The sequence below is a fragment of the Macaca thibetana genome, chromosome 1 (genome assembly GCF_024542745.1).
Source record: "Macaca thibetana thibetana isolate TM-01 chromosome 1, ASM2454274v1, whole genome shotgun sequence".
NCBI classification, from domain to species: Eukaryota; Metazoa; Chordata; class Mammalia; order Primates; family Cercopithecidae; genus Macaca; species Macaca thibetana.
This window is the reverse complement of record NC_065578.1, coordinates 109458516-109481285: the sequence shown is the minus strand read 5'-3', so window position 1 is coordinate 109481285 and position 22770 is coordinate 109458516. Positions and strand designations below refer to the sequence as shown.

General features: G+C 53.7%; 1 protein-coding gene across 1 annotated transcript; it reads left to right on the top strand.

Annotated features, from left to right (window-relative positions):
• Positions 1 to 11280: 11280 nt before the first annotated feature.
• Positions 11281 to 22398, top strand: ALX3 (ALX homeobox 3). Its single transcript, XM_050747148.1, has 4 exons — positions 11281 to 11592; positions 16975 to 17291; positions 20261 to 20389; positions 20783 to 22398. Exons 1-4 carry the CDS (start codon positions 11316 to 11318, stop codon positions 21089 to 21091), a joined length of 1032 nt encoding a protein of 343 aa, XP_050603105.1. The 5' UTR covers positions 11281 to 11315; the 3' UTR covers positions 21092 to 22398.
• The last annotated feature ends 372 nt before the right edge of the window (positions 22399 to 22770 follow it).

Genomic DNA, 22770 nt, shown 5'->3' with positions numbered 1-22770 from the left:
AGGCTGGTCTATGAACTCCTGACCCCAAGTGATCCACCCACCTTGGCCTTCCAAAGTGCTGAGGTTACAGGTGTGAGCCACCTCACCTGGCCACAATTTGCCTTCCTAACAAGTTCCTAGCTGTTGCTTCTGCTGCTGGCCTGAGGCCTATACTTTGAGAACCTTTGGACTCGATGATGTTTAAGCTCCCATCCAGAACTAACATTTTGTTCTATCCCATGCTCCTCTATTTCCCCTACACCCCCTGGAGTGTTTAGAGCCAAATATGAGAGGACCGATGTTTTTACACCCAAGCTTGTGCCCCCTGTCATCAATGCAGAATAAATCTTTCAGCTGCCCCACAGAGACTGGTCACCCTGCCCACTGAGGGATTCTTGACCTCTCAGGGCAGATATTCCAATTTGACCTCCTCCTTCAGCTGGCTGACTACAGCGCCCAAATCCTCCAACAGTGGCTAATGCTGGTTTTCTTTTATGCTAAGCGTAGCTGGGCCTAATCCTAGCTAAATCCCAGGCAGGCCTGGTGTGTAAAGGGCTGCCTTCAGAAGGGTTGGCAACAGCCCAGGGTACATCTCCGGGCCCCTCAACATGGCCTAGTATCTGCCAAACACTTGCCCCAACACACACAAACACACATGTGCACACACACATGTTCGCATGCACACACATGCACACAAACTTCCCCACATACAGAGCACTCAGTTGTCAAGAAAACTAGTTTTACTTTGATGTACCTCTTGCCGCACATTTGTTTCAGCTCCTCTCCTGCAGCCACAGTTTTATTTATCTTCTTGGCATGGGTTCTTAGGATACTTCCATTCAGACAACAGCAAAACCACTCAGCTCCACTGTTTTATGAAGTTTATCAAACAGCAAAATATCCAGCATCTTTGTCCAACGAATCTGGTGTGAATGTGCCCACAGAGCTGCTTTTCCCCAGACGTCCCAGGGACTGTGTGTGGTTACAAATAACCTCCCCTGTGAGGACCCTGCACGATCCAGAGCTTGCCTGCTTCTTACTGCAAGGGGCCCCCAAAGCAGATGTAGGGCTTCAAGTCATCTCCCAAATAGGGAGACACAGACACAGATACTCCACGCATGTACATGCTCTGTTTGCACCCCACTAACAGAGCCCCCCTCTCCCACAGCAGGCTCGCCTCCGTCTACACCTCCACTCAACTGGCCTGGCATAGGGCTGTCCCAAAGACAGGAGCCACTTCTAAAATCATCAATGGGCAAAGCCAGTGGCTCACAGCTGGGTGGCGGATCACTGGAGGTCAGGAGTTCAAGACCAGCCTGGGCAACATAGTGAAACCCTGTCTCTACTAAAAATACAAAAATTAGGCCGGGCGTGGTGGCTCAAGCCTGTAATCCCAGCACTTTGGGAGGCCGAGACGGGTGGATCACGAGGTCAGGAGATCGAGACCATTCTGGTGAACATGGTGAAACCCTGTTTCTACTAAAAAAAAATACAAAAAACTAGCCAGGGCGAGGTGGCGGTCACCTGTAGTCCAAGCTACTCGGGAGGCTGAGGCAGGAGAATGGCGTGAACCCGGGAGGCGGAGCTTGCAGTGAGCTGAGATCGCGCCACTGCGCTCCAGCCTGGGTGACAGAGCGAGACTCCGTCTCAAAAAAAAAAAAAAAATACAAAAATTAGCCAGGTGTGGTGGCACACATCTGTAATCCCAGCTACTTGGGAGGCTGAGGCATGAGAATTGCTTGAACCTGGGAGGCAGAGGTTGCAGTGAGCTGAGATTGTACCACTGCACTCCGGCCTGGGTAACAGAGCAAGACTCTGTTTTGAAATAGAATAGAATAGAATAGAATAGAATAGAATAGAATAGAATAATTATCACTGCTTCAATCCTAAAGTTTGGGACCTACGTGGAGAGAGCCACCGCCCCACCCCGTTAAAGCGTCCACGTGTTTCATAGCCTCCACAGGAAGAGTCAAGCAGCCACAGGCCTGGTCTTTCCCTTACTCCTCATCTCCCTTTTCTTCGTGCCAACATCCTGCTTGCTTCCCAGCAATCATCCCAATCCCAGGGGTGGGCTCTCTCTCTCTAACCCCATTTGGGGCCTTTCAGCCTAGGCTGGGGGTGGCTCATGCTCTCTGAGGGACAGGAGAGCCAGCAGCCTGGCCCACTCTTATTTAGTACTTAGTATGCCCAGTGCTGTCCCAATCACAGGATTCCTGAGCCTGGAAAGTCTACTCTGAGCCCTCTACCCTCTGCTCCTTTAAAGAGATCCCCAAAGTCCAGAGAGTAGCCTGGGGCTTTGTAGATGCCCTGAGTTTTCAGTTCACAATACTGGATGAAGAACTTCTTCCTGCATAGAAATCTGGCTGAGAGGTTCATGATGTCCGCTGGAGACATGCTATCCCTTCCACTGATGCCAGTGTGTGGCCTCTGTGGCCCCTATTCTCTGGGCTGCTGGTCACCCACACACATGCCCCCATCCCACCCGGATCTGGCAATAAGTCTGGTCATTACTTCCCTCTAATACCTCTTCCCTCCAGGCATCCCTCTCCATTCTCTCGACCACATATCTGTGCAGGCCTTTGTCACCACACATCTGAACCAATCCCTTACCTGCTGAGTGTTTCCCCTTCTCTGCCACACCTTGGGCAAGTTACTTACCCTCTCTGTGCCTCAGTTTTCTCATCTGTAAAATGGAGAAAATGGTACCTCCCTCCTAAGGAGTTTAAAATTAAATAAAATAATGTACTTAAAGGGCCTGGCCCCTGGTAAGTGTTCAACAAATATAAATTATCATTTACTGTCATTATTCTGGTCAAGCTACCAAAATTATCTTCCCAAAGCACAGCTCTCATTCTCCTGCTACATAACAACAGCAGCAGTAATAACACTCACACTTATCGAACACTTACTACAGGTCAGGCCCTGCCCCATGTGCTTTTCAACACTCTTCAATGGCTCCTCCTTGCCCAAAAGAAAGTTGGCTGCATTTTCTGCACCTGCCACATTTTCGTCTCACCCTGTCTGTCTGTCTCTGCTGCTGTCATCTCTGCTACTCCTTCACAGAACCCCCAGCTAGAGGCACCAAGCTCCCTGTGCTGACGCCCCAGGCCACTTCCCAGCGTCAGCACCAGCCTGCCTCTCCATCTGTCCCCATTGTCCTGGCCCTTGGCGTTTTCTCAGGCTGCAGCTCGCAGACCTCTGAGGATTCTTTGCGAGGGGGAATGGCCCTTTCCCTTGGTCCGAAAGGTCATACAGCTGGGACTCCAGCGATTGGTACTAACATGCTCATGACCACACAATGGTTTCCTTCTCTACCTGAAAGTGACCTGGAAGTACTCTAGCCCCTTCCTGCTCACATTTGCCCCTCAGCAAGGGCAGGCCGTCTCATGCTTATTAAATGTCTTGTATTTCTGGGTAATTGTTCATAGGTCCAAATCTTGCTTCCCCAGGAGAAAAAAAAAATGTAGTAAGAAGGATCCACCTAGGCTGTGGAATGGAGGCACCTTTTTAGCCCCTTCATTCTGCTGAGCACAGTCTCTGCCCCACTGAATGCTCAGATCTCCTGAATGGCAGGAGGAAAGGAAGGCACAGTCCTTGTCCATCTGAGATGGCTCAAGGCAGCATGGGACTCTGGCAAAGGTGCAAGTCTACTAGGCCACCTGCCTGAGGTCCCTCCTGGTTCAGTCATTTAGGAGGAGTATGACACTTTGGACAGTTTGCTTAATTTCCTGAGTTCTGTATCCTCATCTGTAAAATTGAAATAATAATAGCTACCTCCTAACATAATTATATGAAATTTTAAAATGAGAGTGACCAGTTCAGACCTAACTTATGGTGGGCTCTCAACAACATCTCCCTTCCCTGTCATTCAGTTCAAGGTCTAAGGCCAGGGTTCCCTTTGGTGAGCTAACAGCAGAGCAAATACGGAATCCTAACGCACTTCTCATAGCTCTCCTCTGAAAAGCACAGAGAAAAGGTAAGTAGGTTTTCCTTCCTCTTCCCAGATGAACTGAAAGACCTGAAGCACCCCTGAGGTCAGCTCTCAGTACTGAGGGAGCCCTCCAGGAGTTTGCCTGCTATGACAGCCGAACAGCCACAGCATAGAGAAAGCCAGGACACACCTTGGTCCAATTCCAGGGTCTCCCCAGTCTTTCTCAAGATAGGCAACATGACTGTCATTGCCCAGTAATTATTTGTGACAGTTGTGAACCTTTGACTCCTCTTAACCCATCAAGATAGCTACTCCTGACCCAATAATTAGCATTAGAACCTTGCCTTTGAAGTCAGGCCACTTGGATTTGAATCCCAGCAGCACTTATCCGTGGTGGGATACGGGGGAGTTTCTGAACCAGTAGTCGGCCTCCAGGATGACCTTCAAGGGGCCTCACCTTGTATAATCCTCTCTCTCGTGCTAAAGTAGAGCCGGCCAGTGTGACCAGCAGACTATGGCAGCAGTACTGGTGAGTGAGTCAAGGCCAGGCCATAAACAGCACTGCAGCTTCCACTTTGCTCTCTTGGGCCATTTGCTGTGGGGCAAGCCAGCTACCAGGTGGTGGGGACACTCAGTCAGCCCTGGGGAGAGACTCACGTGGAGAAGGATGGAGGCCTCCAGTCAACAGCCTACACCAACTTGCCAACCATGTGAGCAAGCCACCTTGGAAACAGGTCCTCCAAGCCCAGTCAAGCCTGCAGAATCCTGTAGCCCAGCCAAGATTTAACTTGCCGTCCTAAGAGACCTCAAGCCAGAACCACTCAGCCAAGCTGCTCCTGAATCTCTGACCCACAGTCACTGCCTATTGTTGTTTTAATCACTGTGTTTTGGGTGATTTGTTATGCAGCATTAGACAACTAACACGCAGTCCAATCTCAGTTTCTTCATCTGTAAAATGAGAATATGAACACCAACTTTATAACACTGTAAAGATTAGATGAGATGGTGTTTTCCTGGCACATGGTAAGTGTTCTGTAAATAGTAGATTTTATCATTATTACCTACCCTCTACCTCTCCTTCCCTGGAGACTCCAGAGGAGTCTGGAAGCTGGGCAGAGGCCCTTCTACCCTCTTATCTTGTTTTTCTTTCAGTTCCTTATAAAGTTCAGGCCCAATCTCCCTCCTCTCTCTTCCTCCAGTGTAGGAGCAGACCCTGGGCTGGGGTAGATGCTTCTGTGTGACATGGTGAGGAGCTCCTTCCAGAACTCTGGAGTGGGTTTCACTCACATTTTTCAGGGTGTTCAGTGGTGTGTGTTTGCATTTCCTTTGAAAGGCTCCAAATGTGATAATTACATACTTATTAGCTCTGTAAAATAACAAATCTGGAATCTGCACTCTGGAACCAATGGATTTCCTGGTGAAATGAGTTCAAGGGGTGCCCTAGCCAGCATTCCCTGTAAGAGTCAAAATATGGCTACAAAAGGCCTCACAGACTGCACCGCCCTGCCCACGTCACTCATCTCTGCCCTATCCATTCAATTCTCCACCTCGTGACTCCCAGCAAACAAACGTGCTTTCTGTTGTTCTTCCTGGAGGTGTTCTTGTTTTTGTATTTTCTTAATGTATCCTGCTGGTGTGGGTCCTGGGTCCCCCCTTTAGAGTAGGGGTGCTTCCCTGGGCCTGGGGCTTCCTCCGTATCTCCCACTAGTGAGTCGGTACTTCAAGCTGTGCTTGGCAGACACTGCAGACCCAATGCCTATAGTGCCATTCTCCCCACCCCGGAGTTTAGTCTCTAGATTCTTGTGGACTTTGTCTCTCTTTTCCCACCCCAACCTCTCTTCTTTCTCCAGGCTCCAGGAATATTCAACAAATTGAGTTCCCTGAGTTTGGCTTCCTCTCTTTCACTCTTGGGCCATTGTCTCTGGAATGCCCTCTCTCTCTGCCCCTTAGTACTCCTCCACCCAGGCACCCCCCACTCAACTTTCCAGATTCCCAGATTCAAACTTAAAGCATTCCATGACCAGCTGCCTCCAGCCCAAAGCTGGGACAGCTGCCCTTCTCCTAGCTCCCAGGCCCCCTGTGCTCTCCCACCCTCAGCACAGTCACACTCCATGGCGTAAATGCCTGTTGCTTTGTGTCTTTCTTCTGTTATCTGGAAAAGCCCTGGGAGTAAGTGGTGCTCTCTCAGGATCTGTTCTCACTGTGCGACCCCACTATCTGGCACATGGCAGGCAGTCAATAAATGCTTGGTGAATAAAGGAATGCACAAAAATTAATCAAACTGTTAAAATTGCCAAAAAGTCTAACCTAAAACAGAAGGGTCTGTTTTATATCAAGAAATAGTTCATCAAAAACTCCTCTACAAAACTGGGCGTGCTGGCTCATACCTGTTAACCCAGCACTTTGGAAGGCTGAGGCAGGTGGATCACCTGAGGTCAGGAGTTCGTGACCAGCCTGGACAACATGGTGAAACCCTGTCTTTACTAAAAATACAAAATTAGCAGGGTGTGGTAACACATGCCTGTAATCCCAGCTACTCAGGAGGCTGAGGCAGGATAACTGCTTAAATCCAAGAGGCAGAGGTTACAGTGACCCAAGGTTGTGCCACTGCACTCCAGCCCGGGCAACAGAGCGAGACTCCATCTCAAAAAACAAAAAAAAAAACTCTTTTACAAAATGACTTCTCTATGGTCCATGCCAGCACTTGCCACAGAATCTATTCACCTTCACACAAAGGCAACAGGTCAAACTCAGGTCTACCACAGAAGAGACACAGCTCCGCCTCTCTGGCCCCTCCCTCCATTACAACCCAATCTCAGTGAGCTGGGCAGAGAGAATGAGCAGAAAACCATAGGTTCAGTGGTGAATTCAGGCTCAAGAAACATGTGTATCATTCCTATCACATTCATTCCCACAAAGCTGGAGTACAGAACCATTTCTTCCCATTTTCGCATAAGAACCTGTAGCACAGAGAGGTTAAGTGTCTTTCCCAATGAATCAGATCACATCAATGAAAGAGAAAAAACTTCCCAGAAATTTTACTCCAAAGCAGACTTCAGCCTGGGTTGTTAGAATCACAGCCAAGGAGTCTGGGTGTCTACAACACAAAGTTTTTTTCTTTTCTTTTCCTTTCCGTCCCCTCCCCTCCCTTCCCCTCCCCTCCTCTCACTTCCCCTCCCCTCCCCTCTTCTCTCCTCCCGTCCTCTGTCCTCTCTTCTCTCCTCTCTTCTCCTCCTCTCCTCTCCGCTCTCGCTCTCCCTCTTGCTCTCTCACTCTCTCTCATCATGAGTGAGCAGGAAGCACCAGACCCACAGGTTTATTTACCATTCCTCAGCCTGACCTTCCAGGAAGAATGTCACTAATGAGAAACAATCTTCTTGGGTTCCCAAACCCAGAATTTTTATATGAATCAATTTAGGATTTCAGTATCTAAACAGGACAAACATAATACCAACTGTCTTTCCTTTGAAGGAAAAAAAAAGCAACTGAGTTTTCCCTGTCGGAAAGAAGTTTTGTATATGTCAAGCAAATCTCAGATCTGAGGTTACCTCTTTCTCATCGTGCCGATCCCTTCTGGAAATCCACTGGGGGGGAAAGGAGCGCATTGTCCTTCCTGTGGTGCAGGCTGAGGGAAGTAGAGAATGAAAGGGAATGTGGTGCCGTGGCTGATGTTTCTCTAAATGAAGAATTGACCTTACAGTTGAGGCCCAGAGCCAGAAACTCTTCTCACAAGACCAGATTCTACTCTAATTCACATCCAAATGATGATTTTCTTCAATGTGGATGAGACACTTCCATTCCAGCAAAGTGTAAGCACTGTGAAGGCAGGGATCACATGTCGTGTGTACACTGTATCCTGGTACCAGCAAATGGGGATCACATGGTAGGCTCTCCTATTAAATGAATGAATTAAACATTCAGCCAGTGTAAAACAGCTAGTAAGTATCATTTCCATTTAAAAGATAGCTCTTCTCAGCAGATGGAGAGGGGTTTTGTTCAGTTTTTTCATTATAGGGCCTGGAATTATCTGGATCTTGCCATCCACTCATCTCTTACTCCACGGACAATTTTTCAGTGACAAATGCTGTTATAATTCAATTGGTTATTGAACAGCATGAATGGTGAACTCACACATTATCTTGAAATTCTGCCCCACACCTGGCTGTGTTGGTCATAAACCTCTCAAGTGTTAAGCACTCTGTTTCACTTGGTCTCAGCTTAGCAGAAACCACCCTCCACCTACTGTACCAGCGGCCGAAGCTAGGCATGTGAGTCTCGACAGATGTCATCTGCTGATCGTGAAAGCAGCAGTGCAGTGTCCTCAGGCCACTCTGGCCTCAGCCTTCCTTTCCGGAAGGAGTCCCAGCTTTCTCCTTGGGAAAATGAGGGTGCACAGTGGAAGATTTCAGCTTCGTTAACTAAAGAAGGACTGAGGAGTCATGCGGAGTGGGGGACCGTGGATCTGAGTATAAATTCTGGTTCTGGCACAAACTGGCACAAAAGAGCCAAGAAACCCCATTTGTGCCTGAACAAATGGCTCCCTCCTGGCCTCAGGCTCTTTCTCTAGAAAACAGGGTGCCTATTTCATTGAGCTGTGAGGATTAAATAAAGCAATCTTAGACAGGCATGGTGGCACATGCCTGTAATCCCAGCTATTTGGAAGGCTGAGGCAGGAGAATCGCTTGAACCTGGGAGGCGGAAGTTGCAGTGAGCTGCGATCATGGCCACTGTGCCAGCCTGGGCAACTGAGACTCCATCTAAAAAAATAAAATAAAATAAAAATTAATAAAACAATGTATGTAGAATACATGAGCTAGCACCTAGCACACTGTAGATATATGTGTTAGCTGTTGTTTTTACCTATAATATGAGGGCCTTTGTGGCACTCCATGATCTCCCAGCCTCCCTAAGAAGGAAAATTTATTAACTCTGAGATTGCTGTTTTTGAGTTGCTATGCACCTGCTCCGTCAAACTCTTTCCAGACCACACAGAGATAGATAAAAGTTTGCATAAATGGCTTAAAAGACAGTGGAAAAGTCTCCTCCTAGTGTGCTGATTTGTGTGGTTCTGGAAGAAAACTCTCCCAGGAGGGGCAACTCCACTTACCCACAAAACTCCCATGTAGTCTAGGGTTTTCTCTCTCTTCAGTTTAATTGGTAACACCATCCCAGCATGGAAATTGGCTCTGTTCAGAGAGTGGGAGCATGTCAAGAGAAACTTCTGGGCTTGAAAGTGGATGCAGGTCCTTGCATCTCTCTGCTCAGCTCCAGCCTTAGGCCCATTCAGTCTGAAGTCAGAAGCCTTCTACCTAATCAGTGATGGAATCCACTGGAGATGGTAATCATCCACCATCTGTTAAATTAATACAGTGCATCAAAACACGAATGTGTTGCAAATATCCTACTTCCATGTGTGGCCCACCTTTATGATGAGAAAACTGAGGCTCAGCAAGGTTGTCATAGGAGGCAAAGACTCAGCCTTTGATTCAGGCTGCCTTGTTTAAATTGTTGGTGACATTTTCCTGGGTGATATTTGCATCCTCCACAGTAAACTGCTTGATAACTCTGTTGAATAGAATAGGTATCCTGAATTGACTTCCTCCTAGAAAGTCAACAATATCCAATTTCACAGGTACAGGCAAGAGAGAGAGAGAGAGAGAAAAAAAAAAAAAAGATATCCAATCAACAACTATTGAAAAACCTTATTAATGGGCAAAGGTGATCGATTGAAATTGGTTGCCCAGAGCTGGATCCACTAGATCCTGGAGAAAGGATCCCTCTGGTGAGGCCAGAAGGGAAGCTTAATTTCAAGTCAAACCTCCCTCTTGACTAGAAATACCAGCCCCAGGTGCTCCCATCTCTCTGGCCAGTCTGCATTCCGTGATTAGGGGCCCTAATGGCCATAATGCCTCCAATGTGGTGTTGAAACCAATAAGGCTTCAGAGAAGTTATGGTATGTTTAATAACGGCTTAATGACTCCTTGTGAGATGCAAGGCTTCTGGTTCCTGTTTGGTCTTGATTTACAGCCCAACTCTGGCTGAGGAGCCAAGAAACCCCTTCTAAGCCCCCAGCGGAAGAGGGAGGTGTTCACACCAGGACTCTTGGATTCCTTTAAAAATTGAGAATTCAAATGAAATACAAATGATGTTGACTCTCCACCTCTCTTGCTAGTCTCGGGGGCATTGAAAATAAAAACAGTTTAACCCAGCCCTACAGGCTCCTCAATCCATGGGAAGCGAGCAGGGTCCTCGGCTCCTTGGGTGTTTCTCCCCAGATCTTAGGTAGGGTGGTGGTTATTTCTCTTTTCCAAAATTCTAAGCTACTGCTCTAATCCTGTTTCCTTTTGGCTGGGGAGGCTCAACTCTTAGAAGATGCAGTTCTACTCTCACCCCTTCTGAATCATCAGGCCTGAGGGAGCACAGCCCTGAGGTCTGAGGTGCAGACAGTCTCTCCAGTGGATCCCCAGACACTTGGGTCATCTGCCCATTGAAAGGCATTCACTCCAAGCTGCTGCCAGAGGAAACACCAGCCCTTCTGCTCATCCTCCACCTGTTCCAAAGGCTGCCCGGGCAGGACACTGTTCAGTCCTGAGCTGCCGGTGGGAGTCTCCTGTCTGCTCTGGCCCTGCCTCTACTTCTGAAACACACCTCAAATACATAGAAAGACCCAGAGTTGTTTTGGCCCGACCTCCACAGTCAGATGAGGACACTCATGATTGGCTCAAGGACCCATAGCTAATGAACGATAGTGTCCAGGCCCAAGCTCCCCAGCACCCCATTCCCAGCTTAGATCTGCTCCCACACAACACTCCCAATAGCTCCTTTCACTGTGAGAAACAAGAGATCTCTAAGGGAGGTGTTTTTTTGCTGAGGCAACATTTTGTCCAGCTCCCAGTGGAGACCTAGGTAAAATTGCAGCCTAAGGCCTGCCTGCCTGCCTGCCCAGGCCCTCATCCCAGGCTGATGTCCGGAGTCCAGGCCTAAAAGTGTTTGGGGGGGATGCCCACACGGCCTCACCCCTCTAGGGGCAAGAGCCTCTAGGCTGGATATCAGGACCACGGGTGTGCTCTGAGCAAAAGACTCACCTGGATGGGTAGACAAAGGGATTCCGCCCTAGAGAGGAGGCTGCTTCATCCTCTCCAGAGCTGCCTGGGACTGGGCTCTGGGTGAATGGGGGGAGGGGGTTCCCGGGCTCCGAGGGGTTAACCCGCACCGGGCCACACGTGACGTGGATGGTTCCAGCATTAAGTCAGAGGCGCGGCCCCCTCGCCTGCCCCCCGCCCCCCGCGGCGCGCGCCGCTCCCGGGGGCTCCGCGCCCCCGCGCCCAGGTCCCTCCCCCTTGGCGGGCGCTCACAGGCCGCGCGGGCAACGCGAGCCCCGGAGGCCTGTGTACCCTGAGCCGGCATGGACCCCGAGCACTGCGCGCCTTTCCGCGTGGGGCCTGCACCCGGCCCCTATGTGGCCTCGGGGGACGAGCCTCTGGGCCCGCAGGGAACCCCAGCCGCTGCGCCTCACCTGCACCCCGCGCCGCCCCGCGGCCCGCTGCTGACCCGCTTTCCGGCCTGCGGGACCCTGGAGCCCTACCTCCCAGAGCCGGCCAAGCCGCCCGCCAAGTACCTGCAGGACCTTGGGCTCGGCCGGGCGCTCAACGGCGGCCACTTCTACGAGGGCTCCGCGGAAGGTAACGCGCGGCGAGGGGCGTAGCGCGCAGCCCGACCCTCTCTCCTTCTTCCTTACCCGGGCCCACCCGGGCCTTCCTGCTTATCTCTCCCGCTCGCCTATTTCTCAACTTTTTGCCTCTCTCGCCTTTCGCCACGGCTCCCACGGAAGCCGAGTTGGCGCTGGCCCGGGTCAGGCAAAGGCCAGGGCGGGGCGGGAGGCTGAACCACCGTTCCTCGGCGGCGGGAATGGGAGGCGGGAGGTCGAGGGAAGGTGCAGTGGCGACGGCCCGGGGTCCAGTCGGGGCCCGAAAGCAGCCGGACCTGGGAAGGAGAAGTTGGACTGGAACTGCCACCTACCCCGAAGCCCAGACCGGGCCGAGGGCTGTGGAGCCACACTGAGACCTGACGAAGAAGCGCGGCTTTTGTGTCTGGCGCCCTTTGAGGGCCCTGAGGCTGGGCCTCGACCTAGAGTGGCCAAATCGGGGTAGGCTGGGGACTGAGGCCTGGCCTTGGCCCACCTCTCCTCCCCGGGCCTATTCTTCACAGGAAGGGTGCTGCCTGTGCGCTAGACTGGCACAGTTTGGCCGCGACTGGTCGTGCAATGCCAGGGCTGTCCTCAAGACGGAATAACTATTCTTATTTCTCATACTAAGCTGGCCTCCCTGCCGTTATGCATGATGATAGCCGCCCTTCTGGCAGTCTTGGCTTCCCTGCACTGGATCATCACCGCTGGGCAGTCAGGAGCAGCTCTGGGCAACCTAACCCCCAGGCGCCGCGGGCTCCCGGGCCGGTGCCCTGTGCTAAGGCCGGCCGAACTGCGCCGGCACCCGAGAATGCGCCTGAAGGCAGGGGCCTGGCAGGCTGATGGGCAGCTCTGCCACCGTCCGCCGCACCCTGTGACCTGTAAGGCGTCTCGACGCCCAAACCGCACCTACCTTATCTGCGCTGCCATATCCCGCAGCCTAGGCCCAGAGCTGGATCCTCCAAGATCCGCCTCAACCCCCTGCCGCCGCCCGGCTGGCGCCTCGCGGGCCTCCATGGAGTGGCAGGGCATCTCCAGCTTTCGCCCAGCCGGGGCGGTGGGAATGTGTCGGGGAGGGCGGGGAGATGTGTGGGGGTCAACGGAGGAAATGAAGGAGTCCGCGGAGTTTCGTGTCTGTGCCCTTTGAAAGAGGCTCTCCTGATAAAAACCACAGTTGGGACTTAATGAGAAGCAGTTGGCCTGGCTCCTCTGATCCCAGCCAGACTGCAGCGGCCGCGCAGCGCGGTGAGCACCGCCAGGAACAGGTACCCGGCCTGGCTCAGCGCTCCGTGTCGGGCAGGAGCCACCCCCACCGGGTCCGCGTCCCTGTTAGGCGCCCCGCACCCGGCACCGACCGCTCGGGCTCCCGTACCACACCGGTGCCGCGCGAACTGCAGAGAGCGCTGGTGGGGAACGAGCGGCCGGGAGGAACCCAGCACCCTGGGATCCGACGGCAAGGGTGTCCTTGACAACGAAATACCGAGAAAGAAAACCAAAGAAAGCGAACAACAACCAAGAAAAGGGGAAGAGAAATTGAACAAAACAACGGAGAGCGCGGCGGGAACGAGAGGATAAATGGCAGTGGGCGAGCTGGGATGAACTGAAATGAATAAATGAGGAACGAACGAAGAAAAAAAGCAGGAGCAAGATCGAACGAAACGGATAACTAGAGAAGGGTAAAAGGACAAAGAGGGAGGGAGCAGACCAAACAAAACGGAGCATGTTTAAAGCGTGGAATATATCAAAATGGGAACAAGGGGGATAAGAAAATTAACGATTTCAGTTGAGCGGAGGACAGGCCAGACGAAAGGTAGGTAGGCAGGCAGGTGCGAGCAGAGCCTGGTAGAGATCCTGGCGGCCGCTCGCCTGTGGCGCTCCGGCCGGTGTTGGACGGGTGGCCAGCGTCCCTGCGGCAGAGCGGACCTCCGCGCAGCGCGGCGCGGTGGAGCCTGGCTGCTTGGGGACAATCAGCCCCCAGGGCCGCGCAGCCTACTCTGTGGGAAGTGGCGGGCGAAGAGGGAACCCGCCTTATTTCTCCGTTTTTAAAATAACCGGCTCGGAGTGTTTCCAGTCCATACGAGTGAGCGTGCAGCTGCGTCCCATCTGCGGCGCGATCTTTCACGAGGCTGGGCGGTTGCGCGCCCCAGAGCCTGGCGCACCTCGCCCCTCTCCCGCCCGCCGCCCGCCGCCCGCGCAGCCCCAGGCCGCCCTTTGCTGAGAACGCCCAGCCCTGCTCTGAACCCAGGCTGCGTACTGGCGCTGCCAGCTACTCTTGCGCCCTCCGCGCTTGGCTAGTCTGTCCCGGAGTTTGGCTCTGACGTCGAAACACGCCCTCGGCAAGCGACTCCTACTAGAGTTTTGCCCGCTGCCGCTGAGGCCCTCAGCCGGATGACCCGGCCGACCGCCGTCGTCGAGGAGGGAGTCCCAAGTTCTTAGACCCGGGCTGAGGCTTCTGGGCCAAGGCTGAGAACCCCCAAGAAGGGAACCGAGGCCTCACCGGGGTCCTGCCCCCGGCTTTTATGTCCACGCTGGCTTTGAGTCTTCGGCGGGAGCTGCAGGAGCCTGGGCCTCAGTGAGCTCTGCAGGTCGCGTAGCGACCCCACAGTGGCCGGAGGAAACAGTGCGGCGTGGAACAAGGCTGCGGCGAAATGTGAAAGCTGAGGCTGGTCCCGCTGCCTCAATGGATGCCTTCCGTGGGGACAGTGGAGCACTCAGGCCTGCTGCGGCCCTGCTTCCTGGCTGCACAGTGGCTTAGAAGCAGCTGCTGGTAGGGGCTCTGGCACTCCTCCGGGTGAGGGGTGCTCAGGGTGCGGCAGGCCTGAGAGCTGGGTCAGGGACAGAGAGCTCCTTTACTACGTTAAAATGCTCCTGGCTTTCACGCCCAACAGCTGCTGCTGTGGTCCTGCGGGTATGCAGGCAGAAGACGCCCCAGCGCTCAGTCTCAGGCTGTCTCCAACATGTAGTACCCCACCTTAACCACCCAGTGTCTGGATCAGGTGCAGTGACTCCTCTGCACAGCCCATACACACCTCATATGTGCCCCATCCTCAGCAGAGCAGCCCTCTCTCCTTTACAAGCTTAGGTTCAAGCTGCTGGCTGCTATTCCTGGCCTGTCTTTCCTGGCTTCCACCTTCCATTTATCCCAGTTCTATCCCTTTCCTCTTCTGGGCCTTGCTCCTCAGGAGGCTGCTCTGTATTCTCTGAGGAGTGTCCCTCTCTTCCAAAGTGGGGGGATGCCACCCTCCCTCTTTTGTCCTCCAGGTAGATGAAGGAGATTTCAGGGCAATGACAATGAGGGAGAGAGCAGTTCTGTGGTCCCCTGAGAGGGCTGTAGACTGGGAAGGCGTGGGAGTTGGGTAAAGGTCAGCAGGCTTGGCCTCTTCCTTGGGGAAGCTGTTCTGAGAAGTCCTACTGCACTTTCATCCCTTGTCCCTGGCAGCTTGGTGGCTCAAGGTCAGGAACACAAGTCCCAGGGCCCCAGATCTGGTCACTTCCTCTGGGCAGGTCCTATTGAGACCCAAGAGGCAGAAGAGCAAGCCCCAGGGCTTTGGAGGGCCTCTGCTGGGATGTCAGTACTCTTGAACCCCAGCCCTGACCCTCAGCCCTGAGCTACCCTCACCCCTTTTCTGCCTGGAGTCCAGCACAGCCTCCCTACGAACCCAAGACACCAAGACTCTTCCTTCTCAGGCTGAACATTTCAATGGCCTGCTGTGTGTTTGTGTGTGGTGGTGGTGGCGGCGGGGATGGGGGGCAGATTTCCCATTCCAGTGTCCCTAGTCTTCCTGATCATTTTCAAATATTTTGTTCAACTTCTGTGAGTCTTCCTTCCTAAGCTTCTATCAAATGGAACTGCCCCTAAACCGGAAATGTGCCGGCCGAAGAATGGAAGTCAGGGGACTGGAACACCTGAGTTGTGAAGGATGGGCTACCTGTGTACAGGCTGGGCATGGTCTAAGGCTAGGTAGCCCTGCCTGACTCTCCCAGTCCTCCAGGACCTCCAGGACACACACTGGAGCTTATTTCATGGCCTGGGTAGTCCTGGAAAGTAACTGACCACCTTCCAGCTGAGGGGCACCCTGCCTGATTTGTCCTTCGCAGTGCAGACAGGGACTCATCAGACCCAGATCCTGAGAGGCCCATTCCTCCAGTCCCATCCTCCCCCAACCACAGCTGTGATCCCAACACCAAGTCCTGGGAAGAAACTGCCTCTTGTGCCAGCTAGCTGGGTCTCCTCAGGGCCAGGCCTCCACTGGAGATGGGCCCAGAGCCAGGCAAGAGGCTGTGTGAGTCAGTGGGGCGTCTTTGTGGCGTCTCAGCTGCCATCCCAGTGGACTGTTGAGGAGGGATTTCATGGGGACGCTGCTAGGGGTCCTCGCCAGAGGGAGAGGGCGTGGGCAATCAGGGTGACCTATTTTTCACCATGCTTCGTCGGTCGATCCGCCGTGGTGAGGCTCCGCCAAGTTTCTGGAGTGAGGGTTAGCACGTCAGAGTGGGGCTGCTGGAAACTGTTCCAGTCTGCAATCAAGTCCTTCCCTGCCTGTTAAACACAGGCAATGCGGGAGCAGTCAGAAACTCCTGAGGAAGGAGGGGGTGGGCAATAATGGGAATGATGGGGACAGGGGGCTGTGCCCTGTTGTGACACTGGTCCCCAACTCTCCTTCTTTGAGCACAGCCTATCTCAGCTCTGCTTCTCTATAGATGGAGCTTAAGTCCTTGCCCAGACACCACAATTTTAGGAGGAATGGAGAGAGGCAATCCCTCTGGAAACTTCTTTGTCCCATCTTGCCCTTCTTACACCAGAGCTGGGGAATTTGATATTGACCTGAGACCGGGGGTTCAGAGAATAAAGTTCAGCCGGACCAGCCAAAGGTGGTCTGAGCACCCACGTCCACTGCCTGCCTGGCTCTGGGAGCAGTGGTGTGGGCATAAGGGCCTGGGAACCAAGGCCTGCAGAGTTAGGAACAAGGAAGCACTTTCTGGCAGGAGCAGGAGATGTCAACCATCCCATCCTCACCCCGCCCTCTGCCCCCATGCTTGGCCTTCCCAGGGTGGTGGTCCTGCTGCGGCGCCAGTCCTCTCCCGTCCCTATGGAACGCACTACCACAGAGCACTTCCCCGAAATGAACCCCACTCTGGCCCCAGCAGATCCGCCCAGACCACAGAGCACATAGTTCCCCAGGGCCCCCTCCCCAGCTGGAGGCTCAGCAGGCAGGCCTCTAAATGCCAGGCTCCCATGGAGGGTGGCCGCCTGGGAGGACGGGAAGGGAAAGGAAGGGGGAGGCGGAGACTGAGGCGTCAATGTTCTTCCCCCTCCCTCCATTCCAACCCACAAAAGCCCCTGGTTCAGTTGCCATCCTCCTTTCTGTGTTCTCCATTGCAGCTGAGGAGAAGGCCTCCAAAGCTGCCAGCTTCCCCCAGCTGCCCTTGGACTGCCGAGGGGGCCCCAGAGACGGGCCCTCTAACTTGCAAGGCTCCCCAGGCCCCTGCCTGGCCAGCCTGCGTCTTCCTCTTTCCCCGGGACTCTCTGACTCCATGGAGTTGGCCAAGAACAAGAGCAAGAAGCGCCGTAACCGCACGACCTTCAGCACGTTCCAGCTGGAGGAGCTGGAGAAGGTCTTCCAGAAAACCCACTATCCTGATGTGTACGCCCGGGAGCAGCTGGCTCTGCGCACAGACCTGACCGAGGCCCGGGTACAGGTGAGGGCGCTGCGGGGATGGGGCTTTCTGGCTGCCTCTACCACACAGTGACCAGACCCTGGAAGGGCTGGGAGAGGTGGGCACTGGTGCCTCCCAGAGCTACCTTTCCCAGGGGCCTGCCTCAGCCTTCCCCTCCTGGCTCACCCTCACATCCAGCTCTGCTGCAGCCACAGGCTCTTCTGGCCCAAACTGAGGCTTCTGCTTGGGTGTAAGGGCGATGGCCTCTGGGAGCCATCACCTGTGTGGGAGTCCTAACTCTGCCACTTACTGGAGGTGATTTGGGGTATGTTAATGAATCTCTCAGTCTGTTTCCCAGTTCAGGAAAAGGGAATGATGGGACTGGCTGCGTAGGGACTACCTTGAGGATCACAGGGATGGCCACATTTTGGAAGCGGTGAAGTGCTGAATACACATCAGGGCTGCTCCTGAGGTGGCTGCCTAGAATGGGAGGTCTCAGCCTCCTGTCGGGAGGTCTCAGGGTCAGTGATTCTCAAAGTCATCAGGAGCCACCGACTTTGGGTCCCTGCCAGCGCTCAGACCCTGGCTGGGAAAGGCTGACTGGGAGCCCTTCCCCACCCTAACAAACTCCCCCATGGAGACTAGGCGCCAGGGCTTCCCAGAGGGGCTGTGGCCAGTTTTACATGAGGGGAGCCCAGCCTGTGGGTGGGTAAATGCTGAGAAGGGAGGAAGGCAAGGGAAGCCCACATCCAAGCATGTTGGAAGTGTCAAAGCACATGAAGGTGGCAGGCAGGCTGGGGATGGGGAAGGAGTTTCAATAAAAGTCTGGCCCAAGAGGAAGATGGCCATTCACTGGCTTGCATTGAACCGGCTCAGTCATAGCAGGCTTCCCGATGCCAAGCAGGAGGCACTGGGAGGGGTGGGTTGGAGTTCTGGGGAAAGGTGAGGAGGTGACCTCTTAGGCAGAGGAGTCTCTCTCCCACCATGGAGGAGACTTAGCAGGAACGAAGCTCATGCTATCTTACCCTGCATGGGGCCCTTCCAGATACTCTGTGAAGGCACTAGGGCAGGAGACAGTCCTGGCAGGATATGGGGACTGGCAGGCCAGTCTATAAAGAGGCCAGGTGCTGTCATCTAACAGAGAAGGCCCTACAGCTGCATCCAACAAGATGAGAGAGACTTGGGCTATTTCCCCTTCTCTGCTGAGTCCTCCTGCCTCCCTGCTCCTCCCAGGTGGCAGCCAAAACAGACTTCCAAGACTGTCCCCCAAGACCCCCAGGGGCTGAGTCATCAGGGCAAAAGGCCCAGCATTCAAGGCAACCCCACATGATATAAGCCATGGGAATGGACCATGGAGTTACCTCAGCGGGCCTCCAGGGTGTGGTCTAACCAGCTCTTCCCGAAGCAAGTGTTTGTGGGAGGTGGAGAGCACTTCCTCTGCTCCTCTCCTAGGCCTTTTCAACCTGAGAGGGTGCAGGAGTAGCCACAAGGCCCTCAGCCCTAGTCTAGAAGCTCCCTGAAGGACGGAGACCCTAGAGTAGGAATGTTTTCTCTGGCAGGAGCATGAAACCCACCCATACACCCTGCCCCATGGAAAGGAAGAATGAGACTACACACCAGACAATGCAGAGGGCAGGTCCAGAGCCCAGGGGAGAATGGGTGGTGACAGAAAAGTGAGTCCCAATAGCCAGATTCACTGGCTCCAGGCTCCCTCATCCTCCCACAGGGAAGGGAGAGCAGAGAAAGGAAATCCAGGCAGCTGGGCAGGTGGGGGTGGCCTTTTGCTGCCCTTGCTGCAGGCCTGCTCTGTTATCTTGGCAACCTGGGAGCTAGGAGGATGGGGTATGCACAGCCCCTTCACTGTTGGTGCCTTACCTGCCTGCATGAGTAGGAATGACCACAGGGGCAGGGAGCCTGAGAGGCTGGGGTGGGATTTCTCATCCCAGCTGGGGTAGACGGATTACTGACACACACACACACAGCTTCTGTTGTGACTCCCAGCTAGATATCCCTGGAAAGCAGGGGTTGTTTTTGTTTGGCTGGTTTTATTTTGACATTGTTAAATTTAGCTTAGAGGCTGACACATGAATGTTGATTAAATGATAGAAATACAAAACATATATACCAATACACTTAAATGTAACAGTCACAGCACATATACCAAACAACAAATTCATCACAGATATGTACACAGATGTGCACAACACACAGATGTGCCACCCCTATCTGCCAAGGGCTCACAAATAAATGGGAGAAACAGATTCCAAAACAGATCATGGTAATGGAATGGGGTGAGTACAAAGAAAGGTCCAGGGTATTTTGGAAGTCCTGTGGAGGATGCCCAGCATGGATGTATATGTTGAGGGGATGAGTAGTCCAGGAAGAGAAAACCTAAGCAAAAGATGGAAGGAGCAAGATAGCAGTGTGTTTTGGAAGAGCTGGGTGGGAGCTTGGGAGGCAAAGGGGAAGAATCTAATGTGTTTGCCTGGGAGGACATGAGGCTGTGCAGAGAGGCAGGGGCCTTATTAAGAAGCTATGCTCTGGACCAAGGTCTCTGGGGAATCACTGAGGGTTTAAACAGGACCATGACCTGAACAGAAATGTCTAAGATTCCTTGGATGCTATGAGGTGGGTAGCTTGGAAAAGGAGATGAGGCAGGGAGACTAGAAACCCAAAACATGTGCACAGTATACCCAGGAAGTACCTAGGGCCCCTGAGGCCCACAGACGCCCCCACAACACCCTTACTAGACACCAGGCTGGAGGACCAGAGTGACTCGACCTAGAGAGTGGTAGCTGGAGGCCCATGGGGCCAATTAACCCGCTTTGGGTTTGGGCCTCTCCCAGGCTTCCTCCCAGGCTTCCCTGGCCTGGATAACAGTGTGGATTAACAGTGGAGATCCTCCATCCTGGAGCCTGCTCCCCATCCCACAAGAGGACACAACCATCAACTATCCCTAGCAGGCTCCTCTCCTCAAGGCTGCCCTATCACCCCCACCAACCTGCCCCCAGGTCTGGTTCCAGAACCGCAGAGCCAAGTGGCGGAAGCGCGAGCGTTATGGGAAGATGCAGGAGGGGCGGAACCCCTTCACCGCTGCCTATGACATCTCTGTGCTGCCCCGCACTGACAGCCACCCTCAGGTAAGACCCCAGCCCTACCTGAGCCAGGGCCTGGCAGGGTCACCAAAAAGAATATGAGCTCTGGCCTGAAGAGACCTGGAGAGCATCAGGGTTCTGTATGACGGTGGGTATACCACTTCACTCTTCCTCTGCAAACCGGGGCTCTTGCCTGTCTCCTGAATGACGCATGCGGAACACAAAGGAATCACAGAAGAAAATTTCATTTTGAGAACAGTGGCAGGAGCCTCCTGAGATGCCACTGCCAGTATTGGGGGGTGGGAGGGGGTAGATCTGAGCCAAGTGGAGGTTTCCTGGAAAGTTTCTGGGGCCCCAAGGACAAAGAGAAAGCCCCCGGGTAAGGAAGTGAGCTCCTGAGGCTGCCGGCTCATGGGCCTTCTTTCCCTCTCTTTTCAGCTGCAGAACTCCCTGTGGGCCAGTCCAGGATCCGGGAGCCCTGGGGGCCCCTGCCTTGTGTCTCCAGAGGGCATCCCCTCCCCATGCATGTCTCCATATTCCCACCCCCATGGGAGTGTGACTGGCTTCATGGGGGTGCCAGCCTCCTCTGTGGCTCACCCTGGCATCTACTCCATCCACGGCTTTCCCCCCACCCTGGGGGGCCACAGCTTTGAGCCCTCCTCAGAGGGTGACTATAAGTCTCCAAGCCTCGTCTCACTCAGGGTAAAGCCCAAGGAGCCACCTGGCCTTCTGAACTGGACCACGTGATCGGTAGCATGGACCTGCAGAATGAGCTGCCCACCTCCTTTTCCATTCCCAGCCGCTCCCAGCCCACCCCTGCCTGGACACCAGGGAGGAAGGACCTCTGCCTCCAAGCCCCAGATGGTTCTGGAGGCCTGTGGGAACAGCTGGCACTGTCAGCCCCGAGCAGGGAACACGTTACAGGGTCTTTTCTCTTAGAATAGGGTGGGGCTGCCTTGGAGAAGGGGCTTCAAAGCAGCCAGGACTCTTCCTACCACAAACTGAGTCCCCTCACCTGAACTCTGGGCTGGAGGCAGGGAGACACTGCCCTGCTGACTCCAGACTTTGTCCAAGTCTGTTGTCATCTCTCCAGCTAAGACAGCTTACTTGGCTTATCGTTCAGGGAACCCAGGAAAATGGGAGGAGAACGCAGAGTGGACTAGGGGAGCTCTTCATGATGAGATGGAAACCAAAATGGAGTCTCCCATGATTGGGTAGAGTCAGCCCTGCTTCCCCTCCCCACCAGCAGGGGGCGCGCTGGCATCTGACACTAAGGAGGGCGTGAACGCCAAAGTCAGCATAGACTAAGGCACACTGGCTCCTCAGCTCCAGCCACCTTCACTCCTGCCCTGTGCCTGCACTCCCAGCATGCCATGCAGTCATCTTCCCCTCCAAGGGGGCAGAAATTCCACCAGAAATCATCACGTATTTGGAATCTCTTCCATGGGACCAGCCCAGAGCTATGCCATGGAAATGATACTGGATGTTGGTCAGAATAAAATAGATTTCCACAGACTGAGATCCTGATCCCCATTTTTATAAAGACACGTTTTAAAAAAAGAAAGAAAGAAAGAAAAGGGAAAGAGAGAGAAAAAAAAATGCTGCCCAGCATTCTAATAAAGGTGGTGGTGTTTTTTATACCAGGTGACTGTCTATCCCCAGGGCTGGACACTGGTTGCTTTGGGGCTGGTCTGTGTCCAGGATGCAGGCTGGGCCAGGACCTCTGAGGGGCCAGCAAGGAAGGGGAAGGTGGTCCTGCAGCAGAGGCCTCAAGGCTGATGCATGCCAGGCCGGGCCCTGTCACCTGCCTAGGGTCTCTGTGGCTTTGGCTGTGCTGGGAGGCAGGGAGAAAAGCTCAGTTCTAGGACTGGGTGCATGTGGCAGGGAAAACTGAGGGTGGGAAGGGTAGCAAAAAAGCTGAAATAACTTTGTGGCTAAACTGACAACAGACGGGAGGTAGAATGGAAGAAAGGGGAGCCCACTGAGGTTCTGTGCTCCCCATGGGCTGGGACCCCAGGGTGGTGGGAGTGGGGTGGCTTCCTTCCAGATGCCCCAGGAACATGTCTGAGCTGTGGCGCAGAGACAAAAGCCAGAACTCTTGTAGTTTCAGAGTATTACCCATTCTATCCTTCATCCGCACTTTCTGCCTTATCTCTGAAGCCTGGAAGGCAGGAAAAAGGTCTGGCCCTCCCACCCTCCCAGTAAACACAACCACATTGCTCAGAATTCAGCCTCTGCCAGCGGCCCAGCCACCCCCACCCCACGCCTCATCTTTCAGGCACAGAGAAACCCAAGCCCACAAAGACACATCAGGGCTGAGCTGATTCCAGAGGAGGGGGTGAGTCCCCCACCAGATCAGATTTCGCAGCCAAGACAGTCGCATGTATCCCCAGAGGAGTCTGTCTTCCCTCCCTTCCTTCGCCTTC